The sequence below is a fragment of the Thalia democratica genome, chromosome 2, assembly GCF_965202585.1.
Source record: "Thalia democratica chromosome 2, ktThaDemo2.hap1.1, whole genome shotgun sequence".
Classification (NCBI taxonomy): Eukaryota; Metazoa; Chordata; class Thaliacea; order Salpida; family Salpidae; genus Thalia; species Thalia democratica.
In genome coordinates this window covers 74,993,460-75,016,504 of record NC_139166.1, presented here as the reverse complement: position 1 = coordinate 75,016,504, position 23,045 = coordinate 74,993,460, and the positions used below count along the sequence as shown (strand labels likewise).

The following is a 23,045-nucleotide window of genomic DNA, read 5'->3' as shown; positions in this document are numbered from 1 at the left end:
TGTTTAATAAATGCTTTGCATACAATATTCAGCTGTTTTAAAACAAAATAAGTCAAATGTACATAGAATTAGTTTATAAATTACGAAACTAAGCAAATAAAATTTTGTCGTAGTTATGAAATTTTGCACAAAATGAATATCATTGAAAAAATATAATTTTGTTGGAAACAAACAATTAAAGTTACAAAACCACAAAATTCCAAGTTTCAAAGTTTATTAAAATTTGAGATAAGATTGTAATGGTCTTTGCTTTTTATGTAATTAACTAATGTTATGTACTTTCAAAATATTTCGAATTCAAATAGCTAAAAATAGTATGCAAAAGCATATATGAAACAATTGTACTTTTTTTGGAATGGTACATTTTATGATAAACTATTTATAAGTCCAAAAATAAGCTTAGCGAAAATTTTTTTATATATAAATATACAATTATATATACCTGCAATTTGCATCTTAGACGTTTCTAATTTTGACTAGGTAATTTAATGACGTAATATTGCTTAAAATTTAAGTTTAACTCAATTTATTTTCCTATCACTTAATTACTTTTTTATCTACTCAAAAATACATATATGTGAATTTAATTCAATGAGCGAGGTTAAACATTATATACAAACTAATTTTGCAAAAGAGAAAACAACTATATTTGACTTTTACTTTTCAGACTGTCAGTAGTCATAAATTACAGCAAAATTTAAAAAAAGTTTCGGAGCTTAAAAAGTTAGTTGTTACGTATATCTCTATTTTATTTGTAATATAATTTTGGACAGAGGCAAAAATTGATTTGATGTATAAGGTTTATATTGTGTAAAAAACCTCTCTCCCATGTGGCAGGATGGCCGAGTGGTCTAAGGCGCTGCGTCCAGGTCGCAGTCTACATTGTAGGCGCGGGTTCGAATCCCGCTCCTGTCATTGTTTTTATTGTATATATACTTTTGATTGTTTTATTTAGATTTACTTTTAATTGTGACATTAAGTTATGGTGAACAATAGCTTTATATAAATATTTAACAAGTATAGTTACTAAAAACCTTTATTATTTAAATAAAATTTGTGTTATGAATAAATTATTATTATAATTCTTGGTTCTCTATTTCACGCCTATTTAAGAAAGAAAAGTTATTTTACTTATAGCACTAAAACGCCGTGAAAAAATTCGAAGTTATATCTTTATGATTTTTTGTACTTTGTTTACTCCAGTACTTTATATTTGAGTAACTACTTTTAATTTAAATAGCTGATGATTGTAGCAAAAAGCTACATAAAACAGTTGCTGTTTTATTTTCAGTTTTGCATTTGAATTAAATATGTAAAAGCCCTTTCAAATGGGCTCGGTGAAGATTGATTTGGTTGAATAATATTAGTTATATTATGTTTATACATTTTATTACTTTATATAATTCATCAGGAAAATGCGATTTTAAAAACTCCAGAATATGTGTTTCATAAAAACGAGAAAAAGATTCTCTTTAATCTTCAGCTAGTTCAATACTCTATACATATAAATATATATACAATTATATACAATTATATAAATTATATACTTATAAACTTAATCACTTTCTACAGAGCCCACTTGAAGGGCTTTTAAATAACTAATAAGAAAAATGCGATTTTAAAAATTCCAGAACATATGTTTCATAAAAACACATAAAAATGTCTTTAGTCTTCAGCTGATTTAACTTAAAATATATAAGTAAACAATTTGTTTTTGTCTTTATAAAACATATGTTCTGAAGTTTTCAAAATCGCAGATTCTTAATAAGTTATATATGTATATATAGAAAATAAAGTGATTATTTTATTTTTATCACTTTCTACAGAGCCAACTTTAAGGGCTTTTAAATAATTTAATAGAAAAATGCGATTTTAAAAATTCCAGAACATATATTTAATAAAAACAAAAAAAAGTTGTCTTTAATCTTCAGCTGATTCTATTTTAAAAAACGCATATCGGTAAACAGAGATGAAAAGTTATTTTCATAATTATAGTTTTATTTTTACTTCTATTTTTATTTTAGTTCATCGCTCTGTACTTTTTTTTACAACTTTTTTTTTGTATATGATGAGCAATATAAATATCTAATACACTAACTTTTCTTATTTTATTTTTATTACATCGTTTTACTGCAGAGCAGCTCTTCAGATACAAAATAAAGCTGTAAAACAACATACAGAGCGATGAAGTAAAATAAAAAGAGAAGTAAAATTAAAACTATAAAAATAAAATTGATCGAGTAACCTTAAAGAAAACTCTCTTAAATCTATATATATGTATAATAAAAAAAAAATTAAAAAGAGAGGAAATAAAATATTTTGATACTGAAGATTGATACAACTAAATTTTTACTTAAAGCTGTAATATTACTTGTCAAGTGTATTGAAATTCGATCTAACTATGACCTGTTTTAGTTTGATATATTGATAACGCAATGTAGCACTGAAAAATATGAAATTAATATTTCATGCGCTCGTTATAATATTATATACTTCAATATATGATTTCAAACGACCGGCCGCGTGGCCCAATGGATAAGGCGTCCGGCTACGAACCGGAAGATTGTGGGTTCGAGTCCCATCGTGGTCATTTTTGTTTTAGTTTCTAAACTTTGAGAGTTGACCTTAAAAGTTAAATTTTAAAATGCAATCATTTATAATAAATAATAAAGCAAATTTTTTATGTACATTTTTATTTTACAGTAAATAACTAAAAAACAAAATTTCTTGTCTGATAAACCAAATAAAGCAAAATAGTAACATTTAAAAGCTTACTTTGCAGGGACAAATAGCATGTAATTCTACAACACCTAATAAAAGAATTCTTTCTTTTATTTTTAAGACATTTTATGTTTATCACTACTGGTTAAGGAGACCTGTGAATGGTTTTTTTTCGAACAAAAATGTTCAATTTTGATATAAAAATTTTTTACAGTAGTTTGTTTTAAGTTAAGTTTGTAAAAGAAGCACTTTTTAAACTGCAGAAATTGATTCGTCGTATTTATGTATTATTAAATAAATAAAGACAAGTTTAATTAAAAAAATCATAGAAAGTTTTTTTTGCTGACTATGCTTTTTTCAATATTTTTGAGCTCAAACTAACCTTTATGTATACTAGCCTTAAACAAGTTTATAAGTAACTAAAATTGTCTAGTAAAACTTAATTTAGTGGTTAAGTTAACAATGAAAAAACTATTATTTTCATGACAAACTTTTTTTTCTTATTTCTAGTTTGTAATTTTCTTTATTTTAAAAGGTTCAAACTAAGTAGAAAAACTTTTATAATGTAAAGTTATTGACTTTCAAAACTAAAACTGTCAGCATTCATCATGTAATTAGAACAAAGTAAAACAAACGAAAATAATTATTTTGAATATTTTCCTTATAATAATAACACTTTTATATTTCAAAAAATTAAATTAAATTATGTTCTAAAAATTTTTATTGAGCATTAAATTATTTGGCTAAAACATGTTTAAATAGTTTAAAATTTCAGAAAATTTATAACTTGAAACTCCAAGTTATTTTCATTTTTTATTTATTATATTATTTAATAAATATTATGTGCTTCAAAATAGTTTGATATTTCAACAAGTTTTCATAGCTCATTTTTTTAACATGAAAACTTTTATTTGAAAAGTGTCAAAGTCTCATACTTTTTACTGCTTTGTGGTTTTATTGCTTAGTTTATATGTTATTTTTTTTTAGTTAATATATTTTATGATAGTTTTACTGCCAAGTATTGTATCATAAAATAATCATTAAAAACAGCCGCAAAAAACATTAATAAACTAAAATATAAGTAGAGTTCCAATAAAAGCTGTATTTTAATTTTTAATTTAACTTATTCTTATTTTAGTTTTCACATGATGTAAAAAAGCTATAATACTTATTATTAATAGATTTTTCATTTTGTTTTAAATTTTATTATACATAGCTTTTCGAAACTATACGAGTTTCATTCTCAAGTAATAAATAATAAGTGAAATTTGAAAAATTTTTAAGTTTTGAAACAATGTAAAAAAAGCGAACTCTACAGCCTGGAATCATCATTGTGCATCATAAATAAACTTTTCTGTTGTGTCAAGAAAATCGATTTTGTCATTAAAGGTTGGGTTAATTTTGTTACTTGTTGAAATTTTTTATATTGATTGAGGAAGAGCAACCTAATTTAAATACGCAAATAGCATTAAATGGAAAAGCAAAAATAGTAACAATCATTAAATAAACATACCTTTACTTTAGTTTTACTTGCTAAATCTCTAAATTTTGTATTTAATTGAATTTATTCATACGTCATAATTTAAAGTTAATTTTTAAGCTGTTTACTAGCCAAAATTTTTTATTTATTTATTATTTATCACTTGAGAATGAAACTCGTATAGTTTTGAAAATCTTTGTGTAATAAAATATAAAACAAAATGAAAAATCTATTAATAATAAGTTGCAAATGGTATATAAATACGTTCAAAAACGTTCCTATTATAGTATAACAAACACAGTTTTATGATTTTGTTTGAAGCATAACTATTTTTTAGTCGTTAGTATCAAAATTACTCTAATAAAAAATGTAATAAATCTTAGATAATCAAACAGTTCACATAGCACATAAAAATAAGCCGTTAAAATGCTTTATAACAGTGTTATTTTTGTATTAAGCATATACTAAATAATTAAAAGTAAGCATTTTAATTTAAATATAAAGTATGACATGTTAGACCAGTGGTCGTCAAGGTGTACACTGGTGCACACTAGTGTACTTAAAACTTTTTTTGGGGTTCACGAAATTTTTAGGGTACACGAAACTCATTTAGGAGTGCACGAAATTTTGAGATTACAAAAAAAAACATATAGTTAGATTAAATATGTAGTTAATAGCTAATAAAGTATTTAAAGAATACTAAACTAGGGATTTTGTAGTAATTACGAAGAAGTGTTTAATTAATAAGTATGTAAGACAAAGCCATTTATTTAAAATATCATTGTAAAAATAAGGTAAAACAAATAAAGAGGTCAATTTTCAAGTTTCAGCTTCAGTTGTTAAATGGTTGCATGTAATTACAAACTGATTTATGAATTTTAAGGAGAAATGCACTAATAAAAGTGTTTACGTAGTCCCACCACTAGCGGCGCTTATTAAAACTAGATTTTGGGGTGCACCGATCTTTTTTTTGCAGCTTGGCGCACACAAAACTTGATTAGCTTGACGACTACTGTGTTAGACATATTTAAAAAAATACTTTTCATGTTTAATTTATTCTGCTTTTTGATTATAAACTAATACAATTTGTAAATTAGCTTACAGTTTAAGGTTTAATTTAAAAACACATATGTAAAGCCAATTAAATAGTTTTCATTTATTTTATAAGTTTATTAGAATGATTATTTTTTAAAACAGTAGAAATTGTGTTTGTTTTAAACTTCGTACAATATTACAATCGTTTTTTTTTTACTCAGATTTATAGCTTAAAAAACAAAGTCTAGTTTTAGTGTAAGTTTTCATAGTTTAAAACCAATATTATTTTTTAGCAAGTTTAGGATACGATTGATTACGAAAATTATGTGTTTACTTCATTGATAAGTAGTTAAGTAGGTGGGCTTAAAGCAACATAATGTAACACATAATTAATTTTATTAATTTAATTAAATGTTAGCCTCATTGTAGCATAATAACTTTTGGACTAAAACACTAATTTAAAAATTAAGAGTTCTGTTTCAATTAGTGAGCAATAATAACAATAATATACCTGACTGAAAGCTTTAGCAGAGAAACTCGTAGTAATCAAATAAACTGTTGAATATCACTGATGTTATTATGTTTATCATTTTATGGGTACTTCTACAAGAAAACAAAAACACTTTTCTCAAAACAGGGGAAACATTTCGTTCCTGGAGGAGTGCCTGTTGACCAAAATCCCCGTCAACCAGCCCGACTCGTCCGGCAACACCCCATTTCACTGGGCGTGCAGGGGTGGCCACGTGGAGTGCGCGAGAGCGTTGCTTGGCAACCACCTCACCAACATCGACGCCAAGAACATGTTGGGGGAAACCCCACTTCACGGGGCCGCGTGGAAGGGCCACGACGACATCGTCGAGATGCTGGTTGCCAGGGGGCGGATACTAACGCGCGTAGCAACGAGGGGAAAACCCCCGTTATGCTGACGAGTGACGCGGGTTGCAAGGCGTGGCTGACCAGGATGGAGAGGAGAAACACGTCTCGGTTCATGAACCAGGACGAAGACTACCTGGACGACTCGGATAAGAGAAAGTGAAATTGAATTGTTTCCTAATAATTAAAAATAAAGTTATATAAAATATTTCCTAAATTAAAAGAATGTTGTTGTTTCTGTTGTTGCTTTTTTTTATAATTTTTATTTAGAAAGTAATAATTTTTTTAATGATAGTGATCGTTTAGTTTTCATCATGCAAAATCTTTTTTTTGTTTTTCATAATCTAATCTCTCTTATCAAGTTTCAGTACTTTTTTTGACGTTATTTTTAATATATATTAATTTTTATGTGTTTTAAAATACTTCCACTAGTTGAGTTTTAATTTAATGTCAAAGTATTTGTTAAAAATCATATTTAATCTCGACTAAAACAAGTTTTTTTGTAAATGACATTCAGGAACCTGATTTAAACTCCTTGCCTTGCAAAATAATAAAAGTTATTTAAATATAAGTAACATTAAACTTTGCACTTAACAACTAAATAAAAATATAGGAAAGTTTCGATATGCTGTATAAATTTTATTAATACATTCCTAAAAGAATGTTCAAGTGTTGTGCTTAAAGTTAATTTTTGTTTGTTATATTTTACACATTTTATATTTTCTGTTCAATGTTGTTTTACCAAATATTTTTTATAATCTCCAGAATCTTCTGCATTCGTTTTTGTGTATTTTAGCTGTAAAATAAATAAAAATACTGGCTTTATAGCCGACTAAGTCATTTAATACTTATTTAGTTGTTTATTGGTAAATTGCTAGTAAGTAAGCTATGGAGTGTTGATAAAAAAAATTTCTTATTAAAATAAACATAGAAGCATGTTTTTATAACAAGTTTTAAGAAATCAATGGTTTGAATATTACAAAAATTTAAATATAAAGTTTTTTGTTAAAAACTATTTTAAACATAAACATTTAGCTAAGCAGATTTTCAATGTTTTATTTGTTTGTGGTTTTAAAGCGTAATACAAGGTTAAAAATGGAATGAATTATTTAATTTAGTTCTAGAAATTCTAGTGTAAAAGTGTTAAAAATTATATTCTGTCTCCATTTTTTTTTGTTTTACAAGAGTCTGTTTATGTCACATTTAGTCTTCTGAAGCTTATAGTGCTGCTAATGGAAAAATCAGTAGTTTATTAAATAATTTCGTAGCATACTGATAATTTAATTCCAACAAACTTAAGGGCGTTAAAATCAATAAAACCAAGCAAAACTTATGGATACTTGTTTTACAGATTAACATCTAACAAGTTAAAAAATATATTTTTTTTGATTTAAACAACAATTTAAAAAGTCTGAGTTTTAAATATACTAGTTCAACTACCTGTTTTTTAAGATACTAAAATAAACACTTTCAAACACATGTATTCAACAATAAAGCTTGAAAGTTAAAAATCAAACAGATACTTGTAAATAATAATTAGATTTTTATTTGGAATCACTTCAATTAAGCTTATAAAACTATGCTCAATTTAAAAATTATAAAGCTTCAGATAAACGACTTACTAGTGATTTAATTTCATTTGAAAACTACAGTTTCACAGTGGTAACAATACCAGTAATTCATCAGTTACAACAAAATAAAATCATCAAATAAACAAAAAGTTAAAACAAGCTAAAGACTAAAATGGCATAGTGCATGAATTTTATCTTGTAGGAAACTTTAAAACAGTTATAGTTTATAAAACGTTGTAATCGCTTGTTTATATAAACACTTAGTTTTATGACTGAAAATGTTTATAGTAACAAAATAAGCTAAATTACATTTAGACTTGATTATAAAGTCTAGTCACCAAATGTTTAGTTTGGTTAGTTTTTTGAATAAAGCTCATATTAATTTCAATTTTTTTTATTTGATGAACTTTCCTTATAATTGTGTTTGCATAAGTTCAAAAACAAAAAACATCTCAAAAGAATTTTAGTGTATAAAAAATATTAATTAGTTTGCTAAAAATGTGTTATACAACTGTTAGAATAAAAGACCATCGAATCTAAGATGATAGATTTTATTAGGCTGAACTTGAAATCCACAGTTTTAATTGAGTCACTTTAATTAAATTTTAGTATAATATCAGTAAATTCTAATTTATACTGATTTGAGGTTAACACGTTGTTTTTTTATCAAAAGCATCTTAATTTATTACAAAAAGACATAGTAAAAATTTTCATGCACACTTAGTATCTATATTCATGTACTAACTGTACTCAAACTTTACATATAAGTTTGTTGGTTTAAAAACAGCAAGTTAAACCTTACCCACCATACTAATATCATGAATATATAATACGTAAAAGTAGTTTAATAGCAGTCGTCTCCGTAGCGCAATGGATAGCTCGCTGGACTTCTAATCCAGAGGTTCCGGGTTCGAGTCCCGGCGGAGATGCGATTTTATTATAAATGCCACTGATGGTATAACAGGTGGTGTCTTATTAGATTTAAAAGATACTAATCTAATATAGAACTGAATACTAGCCTAACATATCTGAATTCATAAAATATTATTTATCATATCAGTTCTATATTAGATTAGTATCTTTTAAATCTAATTAGACACCACCTGTCATAAGTTAGTTAACTTTAATGAACGCTATCGTTCTACTTAGTACGCAATTTAGAGTTGTCAAATTCAGAGAAATTGAATAAACAGTATTCAGAGAAACAAGTTTGGTAAATTAGTCATTTAAGCTAGTTTTAAAGCTAGCACTAAGCTAAGGTATTTAAATAAAAATTAATTTGGAGTATTACCATCTAACTTAACAAAATTTTTTAAAGAAAAAACTTTAAGATTAACAAAATAAACATTAAATACAGCTAACTTGGTACCAAGTATCTGGTATCTTATTACTTCTTTGTTTGTTAAATATCAAGGTAACAAGAATCATACCCCTAGACCAACGAGCCTCTTGTTAGCTGACAAAACAAGATGTATATAAATCTTTTTCTTTTGAAGCAACCGCATAGCATAATGTGCTTCGATTTCTACTTTAAGCTATTTTAGCATTAACAATTTTTTTACTTTATAACTTAAAGTTAGTTAGCTACTTTTGTTTAAAACTTAAAACTGTTTATTTCAAAACGCTTTATTAAAACATTCTACTTCTTGCAGCTTTTAGAGTTAAATAAGTAAAATGCCAACTAATAATCATCCGAGCTTAAATACAAATATATTGAATTTATAAATATATTGAAGCTTGTATTTATAATACATACAACTATTTTTCTTTCAAAAACTGTACAAGCTTGATATACAACTATTTTTTTTTTCAAAAACTATACAAGTTTCATACACAACTGTTTTTCCTCCAAAAACTGTACAAGTTTCATATATAACTATAATTCCTTCAAAAACTGTACAAGCTTCATTTACAATTGTTTATCCTTGAAAAACTCTACATGCAGAGTATACGACTATTTTTCCTTAAGAACTGTACGAGCTTTATATACTAATGTTCTTTCTTTAAAAGTTGTTTAAGCAGAATATATAAATATTTTACCTTCAAAAAATATACTAGCTGGTTATACAACTATTTTATTAAAAAAACTGGAACGCTTAATAATATTTTTTTTTCAAAACAGTTTAAGTAGAATAAGAAACTAATACTCCTTCAGAAGCTATAAAAACTGTAAACTATATACAAAACTATTTAACTTTTGAAAATTGTAGAAACTGTTTATCTTTGAAATTTTTTAATTTTATTAAACAACAGTTTTACCTCTCAAAACTGGACAAATCCCATACAAAACTGTTTTACCTTTAAAAAAATTATAAACTGAAGTTTTCTATTTCGCCTTCAAAAACTTTCATACTAATATTTTCTTTTAAGCAGTACAAGCACAATGTATAGAGATATATTACCTTCAAAAACGGCAAACTTAACTATTTTATTTTCACTAAATGTAAAAGCTGCATATATACGTACTTTACCTTAAAAACCTGTATAATAATTTATCGTATTATTAAACTGTTTATTAAGAACTAATAATACAAATTAAGCTAGCACATATTTCATACACATTACTATCATAAGCAAGTATAAAATCGATGAAATTAACTAGCATTAAAAGCTTAGTACGAAACGAATGCACTTACCAGGCAACGAGCAGATAAGATAAAAGCACTTGACGAAAAATGTGAACATTTATAAACGCTACGGGAGCCTTACTACCAGATGGGGGTGTAGCTCAGATGGTAGAGCGCTCGCTTAGCATGCGAGAAGTACCGGGATCGATGCCCGGCACCTCCATATTTCTTTTGCTGCTCTGTTACAAAATATCCAATTTAAAATTTTATAACGTTTACAAACTACTTTTAAATAAGTATTAGCACAAAATTTTTATGATTTTCTACTAATGTAATAAGAATAAACTAATCTGCATTTCATAAAGTGGTATATACTTTAAATGCATGATGAAAATAGTATACTAAACATGTAATAAATGGTATTTTGACTAGATAACAATTTCTATATACAGCAAAAATATGTTATATATAAAATTTTATGGTATATATATGAAAATTAAGCAAATTCTTTAAAAGCAAAACATTTTTTTTTCTAATTTCAAGGAAAGTTTTCAAGAAGTGATGTAGTTTACACACGTATAAGTATAGTTAAGTATATAAGTTGTTAACATTAATAGTTACAGTTTGAATACACAATTATGTCAACTTATTTGCTAAAATCACTTGTAACTAAAAAAAGTCAAATGGAGCATTTTAAAAAGTTTTGTTCTCATTTCAAATGTTAATAAATATAGAAAAATGTCCTTTAGGTTTTGCTCAAATTTGAAGACTGTACTGTTGTATTACTTTAGTTACAGAATATATTTTTAATTAAGGTGATGTATAACATAACAGCTTTTACAGTTATTAACTTTGTTTTTCAAGATTTTTGTAGCAAATTTTAAAAATGTCGTTAAATAAAGATTTTCACAAGTAAACGCAAAATCACATTTAGTTTTCAAATATCTTAATTATTTGTAACGCTGTGAAGCGATACTTTTACTTCATATAAATTCAAGTAGAATAAAGCAAGCTTTCTTAAATTGTTTTGACTTGTAGTTGATAAATTTATTAATGCCAAGGTTAGTCTAATTAAAGTCTAGGGGTATGATTTCTGTTTAAGGTACGTAAGGTCCCGAGTTTACATCTCGGACAGAGACACATTTTTGTTAATACTAACTATATTGGTTAGTAAGCCAATCTACTACATATTTTTACTACTGAATATTATCTACTTGCTTTAGAGACAACGTTTTGTTCTTTTAAACTTAAGTCTTTCTTATTTTATCTATTTATACTTTTAAGAACTATTTTTTGTAAAGTTTTTTTACTAACAACTTATAATAATATACTTTTTAAATGACCTGGTTTTCAGATAATTTTAAACAACAGTGCACTTAAGTTCTATTATTTTCTGTGAACATTATATATCTGTTTAATTTCTTAATAATATTTTTTTTAAATAGTTTTCGAAGTTTTAATAAAAGTTAAACACTTTCGATAAGCTTTTAGCAATTTATGTTTATAGCATTATTTGGATAGAATAAAACCCTAATGTAAAACATAACAATTTGGACGAATTCATTTTTAAGTTCTAAACAAATTACGAAATTCATGAATTTCAAAACAAAGAAAAATATAGATTTTTAAATTTAAATAAAAATTTATACAACTAGTATAGCTAAAAATAAAGAAAATGGGAATTTAAAGTTGATTGTATACTGTTTTATGCGTATAAACAAATATAATATCATGTTAAATTTAGACTTCAATAGTTTTCATCTTATACCTATACGTCAATAAAAATAAAGTAAAATTTATTAAGAAATTTCAATTTCGGAAGTGATTACAACGTTTAATAAGATATAAAAATAAAAGTTGTAAGCAAAAAACATGAACGTTTTGATTACTTAAGTTTATGTTTTATATATTTAGCAATATTAATAATCATATAACAAGCTGATGTAGTAATATTTAAAACTAAAACTAGTAGTTGTTTTGAAAGTTATGCAATAAAAGGTTTTTATTTTAGTAATATTTTAGTTTTAGTTTCAACAGCGCATAGCAGGTAACTTAATGATACGCTACTAAATTAGCTCTTAACATAGAAGTAAACAAAAGACAATGCTTTGTGGTTTAAACGAGCGAAATATAGGTTTTAGTATAACAATGAAATTAAAAAACTAAAGTCTTTTGGTAAAAACAAACTAGTGTAAAGTTGACAGTGTAGTACTAGTTTGATATATTAAATTTGTAATAATTAAAAAATAAAATTCTAAAAATAGTTTTATGACTAAGTGTTTTTTGTATAAAAAGTAATATTATTTATTTTCTAATTAAGGTGATTATAATAGTTAAATGCCATGTAAAATGTTATAGTTTACTTTTTAAATGATGAGAAATAGAAAAGCAATTAAAACAAAGATTAGATAAAGTTTCTATGTTATTTTAAACACTAATAGTTTTAGAAGTTAGCAACAACGCTACTTTATACTTGTTTAAAAACTTGGTTATGGTAAAATAAGTTTACCATTAATTAATGTAAGAATATTAGTCATTTTTAAAATACTATATAGCTTAGCAATTTCAACCATTACATAAACTTTGAGTTTTAGTTTAGATAGATAATGTTAAATCATAAAAGTATTGTATAGTTTTGTATTTCCAATTCTATTTTGAATATTTTTTTAAAGAATGATTAATGTTGCATTACAGAATTAATTAGACAAATCAAAAAGAAGGGCCCGTCCGGGATTTGAACCCGGGACCTCCCGCACCCTAAGCGGAAATCATACCCCTAGACCAACGGGCCACTGATAACTAACAACGAAAGCTAATTATATATTTTAACAACATTGTATGTGATGCATGCGTAGCTCCTTTTTCTTAGTAGCAATGCCTTTTCTTATAAATTGCGTTATAGCAATTGATAATACAAGATTAAAAGTTTTATAAGCTTTTTGAATTTGTTATGAAATATTGCATACACTTTTGTAGACTAAACTAGCTAGAGTAATAGTATTATGTTTAAGCATGTTTGATGATATACAATTTTTTGTTAAGTTTTTATTAATTACAACCAAATAATTTTACATTTTTACAAAACTTTTATCATAGAAAATTGTTTACTTTTGATAACTTTCTCATTAAGTTAAATAAAATTTTGTAGCTATGTATGGTATAAGATTTTATATGATTATAAAGAAATAATTAATAGTTTTACATAATAATTTTATTCTAACTTTGACAAACACTGAAACTTGTCTATTAAACGTTGATTGGTTTTAACCCTTTTTACAAGTTAAACATGAATATTTTTTAACGAAGTTATTTGTTTTTAGTTTCATAGCATGTATAGTTTAGAGTAAGTAAAAAGTTTAAAAATTCGTTTAAGTAGTAAGTTTTTATAGATATGAAAGATACTATTTAAATACGTATATATACGCTTGTATCATTTGTTATAATTTTCTATGTGTTTTCAGTTTAGAAAACTTACATTTTTATTTTTCTATCTTTCTATCGTTCAATTTGACTATATATCTATACTTTTAACTATGATTTGGTGTTACATATTATGTATTACACATATTATATACACTTTTTATTAGTTTAAGTTTGGAAATTATTTTCAAAATTTGTTCAAAATAGTTAGTGAATGCTAATAAAAAATTTTAATTTGTAGTTAAACTGAATTTAATGGGTGTAATAAATAGTTAATTCTATTATTTAAGTTATTTTTCTAAATATTGTTTATAAAGTATTTAAATTTTTTAATACTTAAAGCTAGTCAAAGACTTCTAAAATCGAAAATATCTTAAATCCGAGATTTTTATTCAAAATATGTTGATGTCATGACTCATGAATTTAACTAATCCGTCAAAAAATTATTTGAATGTAGTGTTCAATAAGTTCGTTTTACTTTTTCTTGTATGCATTGAAAATTAATTCGTAAATGTTAATTATATATTACAAAAGCTCTGTAATTTACATAAAAGTTTTATTCGCATATTCATTTTATAAATTTAATACAATATTCGTCCTAATCTAAAAATAAACATTAAGCTTTTATAACAAAATTTTTCAATAAATATAAAAGTTTAAAGATATTTTAAAAATTGTGCTCATTATGCCTAAAATAGTACAATATAAGTAATCAAATCATATTGCTTACAAAACTAGTTATACTATCTCAAAGAAAGATACAATTTAATTTTGAGCGCATTATATAAATAATCTTCTATATAACTTAAAAATTTAATTTTTTAAACTTGTTCAAAGTTTATAGTTTAATATTATCTCGTATACATACCATGTGTGATAGCAATGCAAATTTAGTCAATTAACCGAGCAACTTGATAGGAATATAAACGGGCTATATAATTTAAAATCAAGTGTTTCCGTAGTGTAGCGGTTATCACGTTCGTCTAACACGCGAAAGGTCCCCGGTTCGAGCCCGGGCGGAAACATTTTTTGTTTTTGAACTTTTGTATAAAAATTGACATTTAATAAATTTAACTTTTTTCATAATTTACTGGTGTGCTGAAACAAAATGTTTATTGCTGCTTAAGACAAAATTGTATTGATTATTTTAAATGCATATCAACTTGCTATGTTGTGTAATATTTAATAAATGTGTTTAAGAACTATAATATTCTAGGAATATAACAGTATTGAGGACACTGAAACAGCTGTAAAAGTTATTTGATTTTATTTGAATAAATACATATGTTTATATGGACTTAGTAAAACAATTTCTTAACATTTTCTTTATAAAACCATATCTTAAATACTTTTTGTGATATAGGTACAATTTTTTATAATGCCACTTTTACCATAATAAAATATTTAAAAAATTTAATAAACAAACTTTATTATTTTTTAAATTAAGTAGTTTTAAAATAACTTTTTATTAGGAGAGTATATTAAAAATTTTACAATAAATTAGACAAAGCTAAAACAGATATTTTGAAAGTTGTAGTTATTAAACTTCAAACCTGAATCTTATAGTTTTATAAACATCCAGTTATACGTTCATGTAACCAGAAAAGTTTAATAAAGTTTTCATTTAATTTGATCAATCAAAATTTTGGTAAGTAGAATGCAGTTGTAACAAATGTACTTTATATAACCAGGGTTTCGGTTTTAACTGTGAGCCTGGCTAGCTCAGTCGGTAGAGCGTTGGACTTTTAATCCAACGGTCAGGGGTTCAAGTCCCCTGTCAGGCTCCTTTTAAATGATTAATTTTTGAATTGTATTGTATTGTAATTGTATTGTATTGTATATTTTTCGTTCAAGTTGAGTTTTATTGTCTATATCATATATTGTTCTTTATTAAAAATATAAAACCTATTTTTTTAAACTTAAGCAAGTTTATGAAGGGTAAAAGTAGTTTTGACCAAAATAAGATACAAACAATAAATTATTTAAAACTATGTAAATACATTTTTGTTGTTGTGTATAATAAAAAATATCAATAAAAGAAATGTGAAAACTGCTTAAAACATATTTGTGTATTTTAACTAAAAAATACACGTTTGATTAAAAGTTAACTGCTTTTGTGGTTTTACCTTAAACGGTTTAAAAATAACTTGTAAAACCTAATAGCTCAATTAGCTTAAAAATGTTAAACTATAATCTTGTAAAAATTAACTTAAAGTATACTTAAACTTTTCAGCGAATCAAATCAAGTTTTGTTTACATGTAAAGATAAAATCTATATTATATAATATTTACAATTTTAACTAATAATATTTTCAATGGCTTAAATATTTTTCTCGAATTTAAGAACTTCTTAATTTGATGAAAAAATCAAAGGAGAGAAAGTTTTTATGATTAAAATACAAAAAACTCAAATTTTTAATTAGATAATACAATAAAATCTATTTGCTTTTTATGTCGCCTAAATTATTTAATCGTTGGTTTAAATCTAAATAAGCTGCTTTATTACAATACTGATAGTTTTTTTTTGAATAACTGTATCATTTATCTTATTACTTTAACAAAAAGTCAGATACTTTTTGTTACGTGTAAACACAAAAACTCAATCATTTAATACTAACAAATTAAATTGCTTCACAAAAGTACAACTAAGCAAAAAAGTTATAGACAGTTTATATACAACCAAAATTTAATATAATAAACTTTTCATTTAGTTTTACGAGTACCTCTTTTTTATGACGTAGTAATTATTTTTAAACTAAACTTGATAAATTGTGAAAATTAGAGGGAATATATTTAACTTACTAACGGAATTGTACTATAGTCACTAACTGGTTTTATTTAGCACAAATGCTAAGTTAGACTAGCTATATGTTTAGCAGCTTAAACAACTAAATATAGTGGTGAATTTATATTTTCGGAACACACAAAACTGATATAAAGTTTTTTAAACCATGAAAAAAAAGCCTAGTCAAAAAGTATAAACTTTATTGAAGCAATCATTTCTTTGTTAGATACAAATAGAGATAATTGTAACTTAACAGTTATAAATAAGCTTAATTTGGAAGTTGTTCGTCAGACGGGGTGGCCGAGTGGTTAAGGCGATGGACTGCTAATCCATTATGCTCTGCACGCGTGGGTTCGAATCCCATCTCCGTCGTTCTTTTTGTTAACTCCGTTTGATATGTGTTAATTTAGCGGTTGCTATACAGATTTAATGGTTGCGTTACAATTAAAGTTCCTACAATTTAAACATTTGAAAAAAAACATTTAAGAGACCATATCTATAAAAAGAAAATATTATTGAAAAAACAAGTGGCATGCTAAATCGTGGGGAAGGTTTTCTATTTGGTAGCTTTGCTACATCCAGACCAGAAAGGGGTTTATAGTTAGGGTCCATGTTAGGTAAAATTGAGACTAAGATTATTTAATTTAATAAATAGATCCAATGCAAGATATAAAATTTATTAAGCTTTAAATTCAATAAACAAATACAAATCTACAAAATTGACAAATTAGTAAATTAAAAAAAAAACAGTTTAGCAAGATTTAACAAGATTGTATAAGTTAGCAAATAAGTAAAATATAAAAACATAGCAATGTAATAGTATAAGTCCCTAATGAAATTGTACAAATAGACAGTTAAAAATGTTATTTTATTTTGAACTGGTAGCTAACTGCTGAGTTGAATTTCAACTGTTCAAAATCAAATATAAAGTTTTTGTCCAAACAAATAAAAATGCAAAATCTGAATCAAAAATAAAAAAAAATTGATTCCAAAAATTTAACAATTCCAAATAAGCTGTAAGTGTAATGATACCAACACTCAAATCCAAATAAAAAACTGTGACCCAACAACACAGAAAGTGGCTGCAAGCCAGTAATAAAAAATGTGTGAACGTGTTATTATTGCATCAACAATCAACTTTTTTGCATAATAATAAGTGATTTGCCAATTAGCAATGTGGTGATTATGATTGGCTGTAAAGCTTCATTTCGATGTTCACTTAAAAGTAAAACTTATTATCAGGGATGCGTTACAAATGCATTACAACCGACTCAGAAAATATGCAAATTATTTGCATGATTTTCAAGCAATTCAAAAAAGTAGTGGAAATCTGCAACCACCCAATGTTTTTAGTCATCTAGTTTGCTTAAGACAAACATATTTTCTTTGTGACGTAATTATACGTTAGATTTGTTGTTTATATTCTGAAATTTATTATCTCAGTCGTGTGGTAGAGTGGCCGAGTGGTCTAAGGCGCTGGATTTAAGCTCCAGTCATTTCGATGGCGCGGGTTCGAATCCCGTCTATGCCACTTTTAAAAATCAGAACTCATTTTTACTAAAATGTTGATTAAGTATGAGTTATAAGATCAATTAACGTTAACTTAATCAAATTATTTAATAAATTTTATTAGTCAAATTTGATTTCGAATTGAAATCAACAATGTATGTTATGTACATTTACAAAAAGTAATAAATTGAAAAAATATGGTTTGTGCAGATTTGAATTATAGATATAATTCAATTTTTATACTGTGTTATGTTATATATTGGTATGGGCGTTAAATTTCACATTAAACAATTAAAACTTGTTATACTAAAATGCGATTCTGAGTACTTAGAAATAATTATTGTGACATTAGTCCTTATTACATTTAACTTCAAGCTAGTTTGTTCAAAAAACAACTTTCTTATTGTTCAATTAAGCATAAGACATAAGCATCTATGATTTCTATTTCAAATTGTTTTAACAATTGTAGTTACACATTTTTTAAACTTTATAATAACAACAATAATTATGAATACGTTAAAAAGTTGATTGATAAAAATCAGCTGTATAATATTTTTCGTGGTTTATTATAGAAAAATTATACCTAAGTCTCCGAAGTAAAACTTTAACCGTAAACTATTTCTATTATCTTTATGTTTCGGTAAGCGCAATAAGAATCGGTTTTATTTTACTATAAATTTACTTAAACTCACTCTAAAAAAAGTTTAAATAGATTTTAACGTTATTTAATAACTCATTTTCATTTAGTTACAAGTACTGATTTTTTTTAGTTTTTAATATTATACTTTCAAAAGCAAAAACAAGCTGTGTTATTCTGTCCATAAATACGAACTCAAAACATTTTAAAAAAATTTTAAAGCCTTTTCAAGTTTTTAGTCATGTAGAATTTTAAAAAGTGCCAGCTTTAATAAAAAAAACACTCACTTTGTGTATAAATTTACTTTTTTGAATAATCTTGAACTAAAAGTTAAAGTTTTAAATTTTTAACAATAATCATTGGCTTAACTTTTAAAGTTTTACACTAACTAATTAAAAGAAAATGTAACAAAACAGAAATATTCAATTAATTGAAAGACTTTTTAAATTTAAATTATGTTAAAGTTGATTAGTTAGTATAACTTTTAATCAACTGATTAGTAAGTTATAAAAAATATAACTTCAAATATGTTTAACTTTGAACCAATAAACGTTTTTTGGTTTAACTTCTAGTACAAGCTTTATTTAACTTTAGTTATCTAGTTTTTTATACTTTCAATATAGTTTTGTCGTAATATAGTTTTCACTAAGACTCACGACTTTAATCAGTGATTAAACTTTAAGAAATAACTATAACTAGCTGGGCAGAATTTTTTTTCATGTATATTAGTTCGTTTTTACAGTTTGAATAATTGTTTAGAAGTACTTAGGTTCATTTTCTTAGTCATCATTTAATCAAACAAAGTAAAAGATAAAGCTATCAATTTAATATAATCATAAACTTAACATTTTTTAATCAAACGTGAGAACATATATCAATAAACATAAAAGCAATTACGAAGTAAAGTGCACGATTTGAAATGAACAGCTTTTGCAAATAAGCATCAAGTTTACCGCCATAAGCGCTTAACCACGTGAGAATTTACTGCTTAAGTGAGCAGATAAACCTAATACAATACAGCTAGCGAGCAAAAACGCGTTAAAAATTTGCAGCGCAATATTATAGCACATTCTGTCGAGCTAAAGGCAAAACGTTCAACGCTTGAATGCACATATGGTAGCATTCAATTGAGCTACATAGCTAGCTACAATAACATTTGAGTTTATAACCAGTAAATACCAGAACCTATCATAAGCGTCGATGGTGTAACGGTTAGCATTGGTGCCTTCCAAGCACTAGTTCCGGGTTCGACTCCCGGTCGACGCATTTTATGGTTTTTGATAGAGTTTTTTTGTCGAGTTATAAAGAGCTTCTTTTGTAATTGTCATTCTAACATATTTTTCTAAACTTTTATAAGCATTAATGTCATATTGTACGTTTAATTTTTGTAAATATTTAGAGCTAATACAAGCTTCAAACTGTGTTAACAGCTTAAAATTTTATTTACACTTTGTAGTGAATCTTTCGATAAATCTCTACGACCTTAAACCTCATTGACCTTATTGCATTAGGTCAATTGTTTTTAAAAAATTGTCGAAAAACTGTATTCAGAATAAAAGGAAGTGCATAAAAAACCTTGGTGGTATTGACCAAAACTAAAAAAAAATACAAATAATTTTTGCCAAAAACTTCCTCCCCACAATAAGGTGAGATTGCCCCTACAATTAATTGTAGTATGTAGCCCCAATTAAATTCGCTCCCCCTCGTGTTTGAACCCACAACTTTTCAGCTACAAATAATCCAACTCCGTGTCCGACGTCCCAACGCCTCGACCCACACGGGGTATATCGAAATCGGTAAATGTATCGAATTTATATTGAAAATTTGGTACAAATAGGGAAAAGAACAATAGAAATTGAATTTATGAAAATAATAGCTTAAGTGGTTAAAGTGGACTTAAAATGGGGGCTGTATGAAAAATATAATTTTTTTGGAAAATTACAGCTTAAAGTGGTAGAGTACAACAAAAACTACTTATGATATTTGGAGTGCTTAAGTGGTTGCTTAAATATGGTGGTAATTATGTTGGCCTCACTATAACAAACTATAAACATACAAAATTTACACACTAGTAGTTTTTATAATACAGATCCTAACGAAACAACGTCGCTGAAATGTTTAATAAATAATAACCATTCGCACACAACTGTTATTTTCGACTTACATATTTTTAACTTTGTTAAACTTAATTAAGTATATAAGTAAAATAAGTTTATTCAAGTATATAGTATTCAGAGTTGTTTTCTCATTGTTTATACTGTTTATTATTACTTCCTACACATTAAATTGCCCTGTAAAAGACGTTAAAAGGTATCCGTAGTGTGGGACTCGATGACCAAAAGGTTCTTCGTGCACCAGATCCTAGGACCAAGTATATCATTTTGTCGTTTAATAAAGTATAATAAAAATACTTTGTTAAAAGTGGGAGTGAGAAGTTTAGTTATATTGTTGAAGCTATAGATTTAGTACGTATTAGAAAAGAGTTTTATAAAAATGTTTGGTTAACTTGTTATGTTGATCTACACTTTTCGCTGAACATAGTTTTAAAGTTTTACAAAGTTTGGAATGAAGTGTAAAAAATCTACATTAATTAAACTTTTGTTAGCCCGTAAATTAAAAAAAAAAAAACTGTTATTTTTTACAGTCTAAAATTTTAATACGCCAAGACTATGCTAAATACTTGGATACAAACTTACTAAACTTAACTATTAACATTTGATAGGGTTATAATATATGTAACGAAATTATGTTATCTTTGAGTTGTATTTAGAAATTCATGGTGTATTTAGATAGCTTTGTTTCAGTCTTTATGCAAAACTAATGCGAGCGCAATTATAAAATATAACTTCTCAGTTTCAACAGAATTTTTAAATTTTATAGACAAAGTTATGACTTGAGTAGTTAAAAATCGCAATAAATACTTTAAAGACAGAATAAAAATTTAGAAGCATTTTTTTGGTACAACTTACAAACAAGTGTACATTTCTACCGACAAACAACACATACTTAAGTTAAAACGATTTAAGCATTACATTCAGTGGCGTTGCGTGGGATGGAGCGTTAATTAAAAAACTTTTTACTTTTTTAAAGAACCTTAAAAAATACTGTTTTAAAATAAAATTTTGTTTACAAACGATTTGTTGTGATTCTAGTAGTTTTTTATTACCCAAATAGTTTTTAAAAGTATCAATTTAGGTTTTTAAATACGTGTAATTTTTTTTTGTACGATACCACGCGTCGCAACTGACAACAACCGAAAGCCAATTTTTTTGTTGTCTAAATTTTCTTAAATCAAACTTTACCAAGCGATGATGCCAATTAAACAATAACTTCATTACATTTTTTTTTCTTTCTTTTTTTCCTTTTAACGTAAAAGCCCATATTTCAAAAAACGTTGTGATCGTACTAAAGTAGAATACTTTTTATCTTGCATCTTTTGTTGTATTAAAAAAAGAAAACTTGGTTTGTTGACTTTTACAGAAATGTTAAATTGCTGATAATAAAGTTAAAAATTATTTAATTGAATACTGAATAAAGCTCTACAAATTGGTAATTAGAATTTTGAGCATAAATTTTATACACATAAACTTGTTAAAATTTTAATATAGATTTAGCTTTCTGTTTAAATTTATCTCTGAGATGTGAACAATTTGAGCTGTTTACGTTCAACTTAATCAGTTGTATTTGAAGTATAATTTTTTAGTAGAAGTACACTATAAGTTTGTAAAGTTATGTTTAAACTTAAAACTTGTATACTGCAAATGCGTTATAAGTTTGTAATGATAAGTCTAAGTTATAAGTTTGAAATTGTTATGTTTATATTTAAAGTTTGAGTTGTGATGCTATAAATGTTTTAAATAGCTTATGACGGTTTACTATATGCCAGATAAGGCATAATAACAAAGATAATCATGGTATTACTTAATTACGAATATTTATATAAACAAATAATAATAATGAAAACATTGTACATAGGTATCTTGATATCTGATAGCTGGTGAAATTAAAAAGCAAATAAAATTTAGATTATATTTAAATATGAACATTTGTATCATTTTGAGAAACTCAATTACACAGTTTCACCGCAAAGCGGATTTACAAACTTTAAATTCAGTTTTTCAATGAGACAGTGTAATTGTGTTTATTAAAACAACAAAATTTTAATTTTCAATTACCTTCTTGGATGAATTACTATTTTAATATTTTTCTAACTCAATAATTAGTCTTTTAAATATTTAATATAGAGTCAAAATTTATGTTTACCTGTCAAGTGAAGTTGGTTCTGTTGAAAGTTTCGGCAACCATTTGGGCTCCATCTCAATGCTGCTGCTTCGTTACCTGTTTGTAGGATTTATATTTATTGAAGTATTGAGTTTTTTACCGATAACAATAAAGTCGTGTGAAATATAAGTGCGAGTTAAAGAGAAATTTCTCATTTTACTTCTTA

The 23,045-nt window shown here is 25.7% G+C and overlaps 2 protein-coding genes and 10 non-coding genes across 12 annotated transcripts in view; 11 read left to right on the top strand and 1 right to left on the bottom strand.

Annotated features, from left to right (window-relative positions):
* Nucleotides 1-832: 832 nt before the first annotated feature.
* Nucleotides 833-915, top strand: Trnal-cag (transfer RNA leucine (anticodon CAG)). The gene has a single exon. It is a non-coding gene; the product is annotated as a tRNA-Leu (tRNA).
* A 1,602-nt stretch (nt 916-2,517) lies between these two features.
* On the top strand, nt 2,518-2,590 carry Trnar-acg (transfer RNA arginine (anticodon ACG)). Its single transcript has one exon. It is a non-coding gene; the product is annotated as a tRNA-Arg (tRNA).
* Nucleotides 2,591-5,829: 3,239 nt separating this feature from the next.
* On the top strand, nt 5,830-6,162 carry LOC145828945 (putative ankyrin repeat protein RBE_0150). The gene has a single exon (XM_082936689.1). It carries the CDS (start codon nt 5,830-5,832, stop codon nt 6,160-6,162), a length of 333 nt encoding a protein of 110 aa, XP_082792815.1.
* A 35-nt stretch (nt 6,163-6,197) lies between these two features.
* Nucleotides 6,198-23,045, top strand: part of LOC145828944 (putative ankyrin repeat protein RBE_0150) — a 47,278-nt gene continuing 30,430 nt past the window's right edge. The window contains exon 1 of the mRNA XM_082936688.1: nt 6,198-6,268. Within this exon, the coding sequence (XP_082792814.1) occupies nt 6,198-6,268 (71 nt within the window). The remainder of the gene's footprint in view (nt 6,269-23,045) is intronic.
* Trnar-ucu (transfer RNA arginine (anticodon UCU)) lies at nt 8,537-8,609 on the top strand. The gene has a single exon. It is a non-coding gene; the product is annotated as a tRNA-Arg (tRNA).
* Trnaa-agc (transfer RNA alanine (anticodon AGC)) lies at nt 10,398-10,470 on the top strand. Its single transcript has one exon. It is a non-coding gene; the product is annotated as a tRNA-Ala (tRNA).
* On the bottom strand, nt 12,967-13,038 carry Trnap-agg (transfer RNA proline (anticodon AGG)). Its single transcript has one exon. It is a non-coding gene; the product is annotated as a tRNA-Pro (tRNA).
* Nucleotides 14,620-14,692, top strand: Trnav-aac (transfer RNA valine (anticodon AAC)). The gene has a single exon. It is a non-coding gene; the product is annotated as a tRNA-Val (tRNA).
* On the top strand, nt 15,379-15,451 carry Trnak-uuu (transfer RNA lysine (anticodon UUU)). Its single transcript has one exon. It is a non-coding gene; the product is annotated as a tRNA-Lys (tRNA).
* On the top strand, nt 16,743-16,824 carry Trnas-gcu (transfer RNA serine (anticodon GCU)). The gene has a single exon. It is a non-coding gene; the product is annotated as a tRNA-Ser (tRNA).
* Nucleotides 17,902-17,983, top strand: Trnal-uaa (transfer RNA leucine (anticodon UAA)). The gene has a single exon. It is a non-coding gene; the product is annotated as a tRNA-Leu (tRNA).
* On the top strand, nt 19,793-19,864 carry Trnag-ucc (transfer RNA glycine (anticodon UCC)). The gene has a single exon. It is a non-coding gene; the product is annotated as a tRNA-Gly (tRNA).

Coding starts and splice junctions, on each gene's coding strand:
- LOC145828945 (XM_082936689.1), top strand. CDS start 5,830: ATGGGTACTTCTACAAGAAAACAAAAACACTTTTCTCAAAACAGGGGA.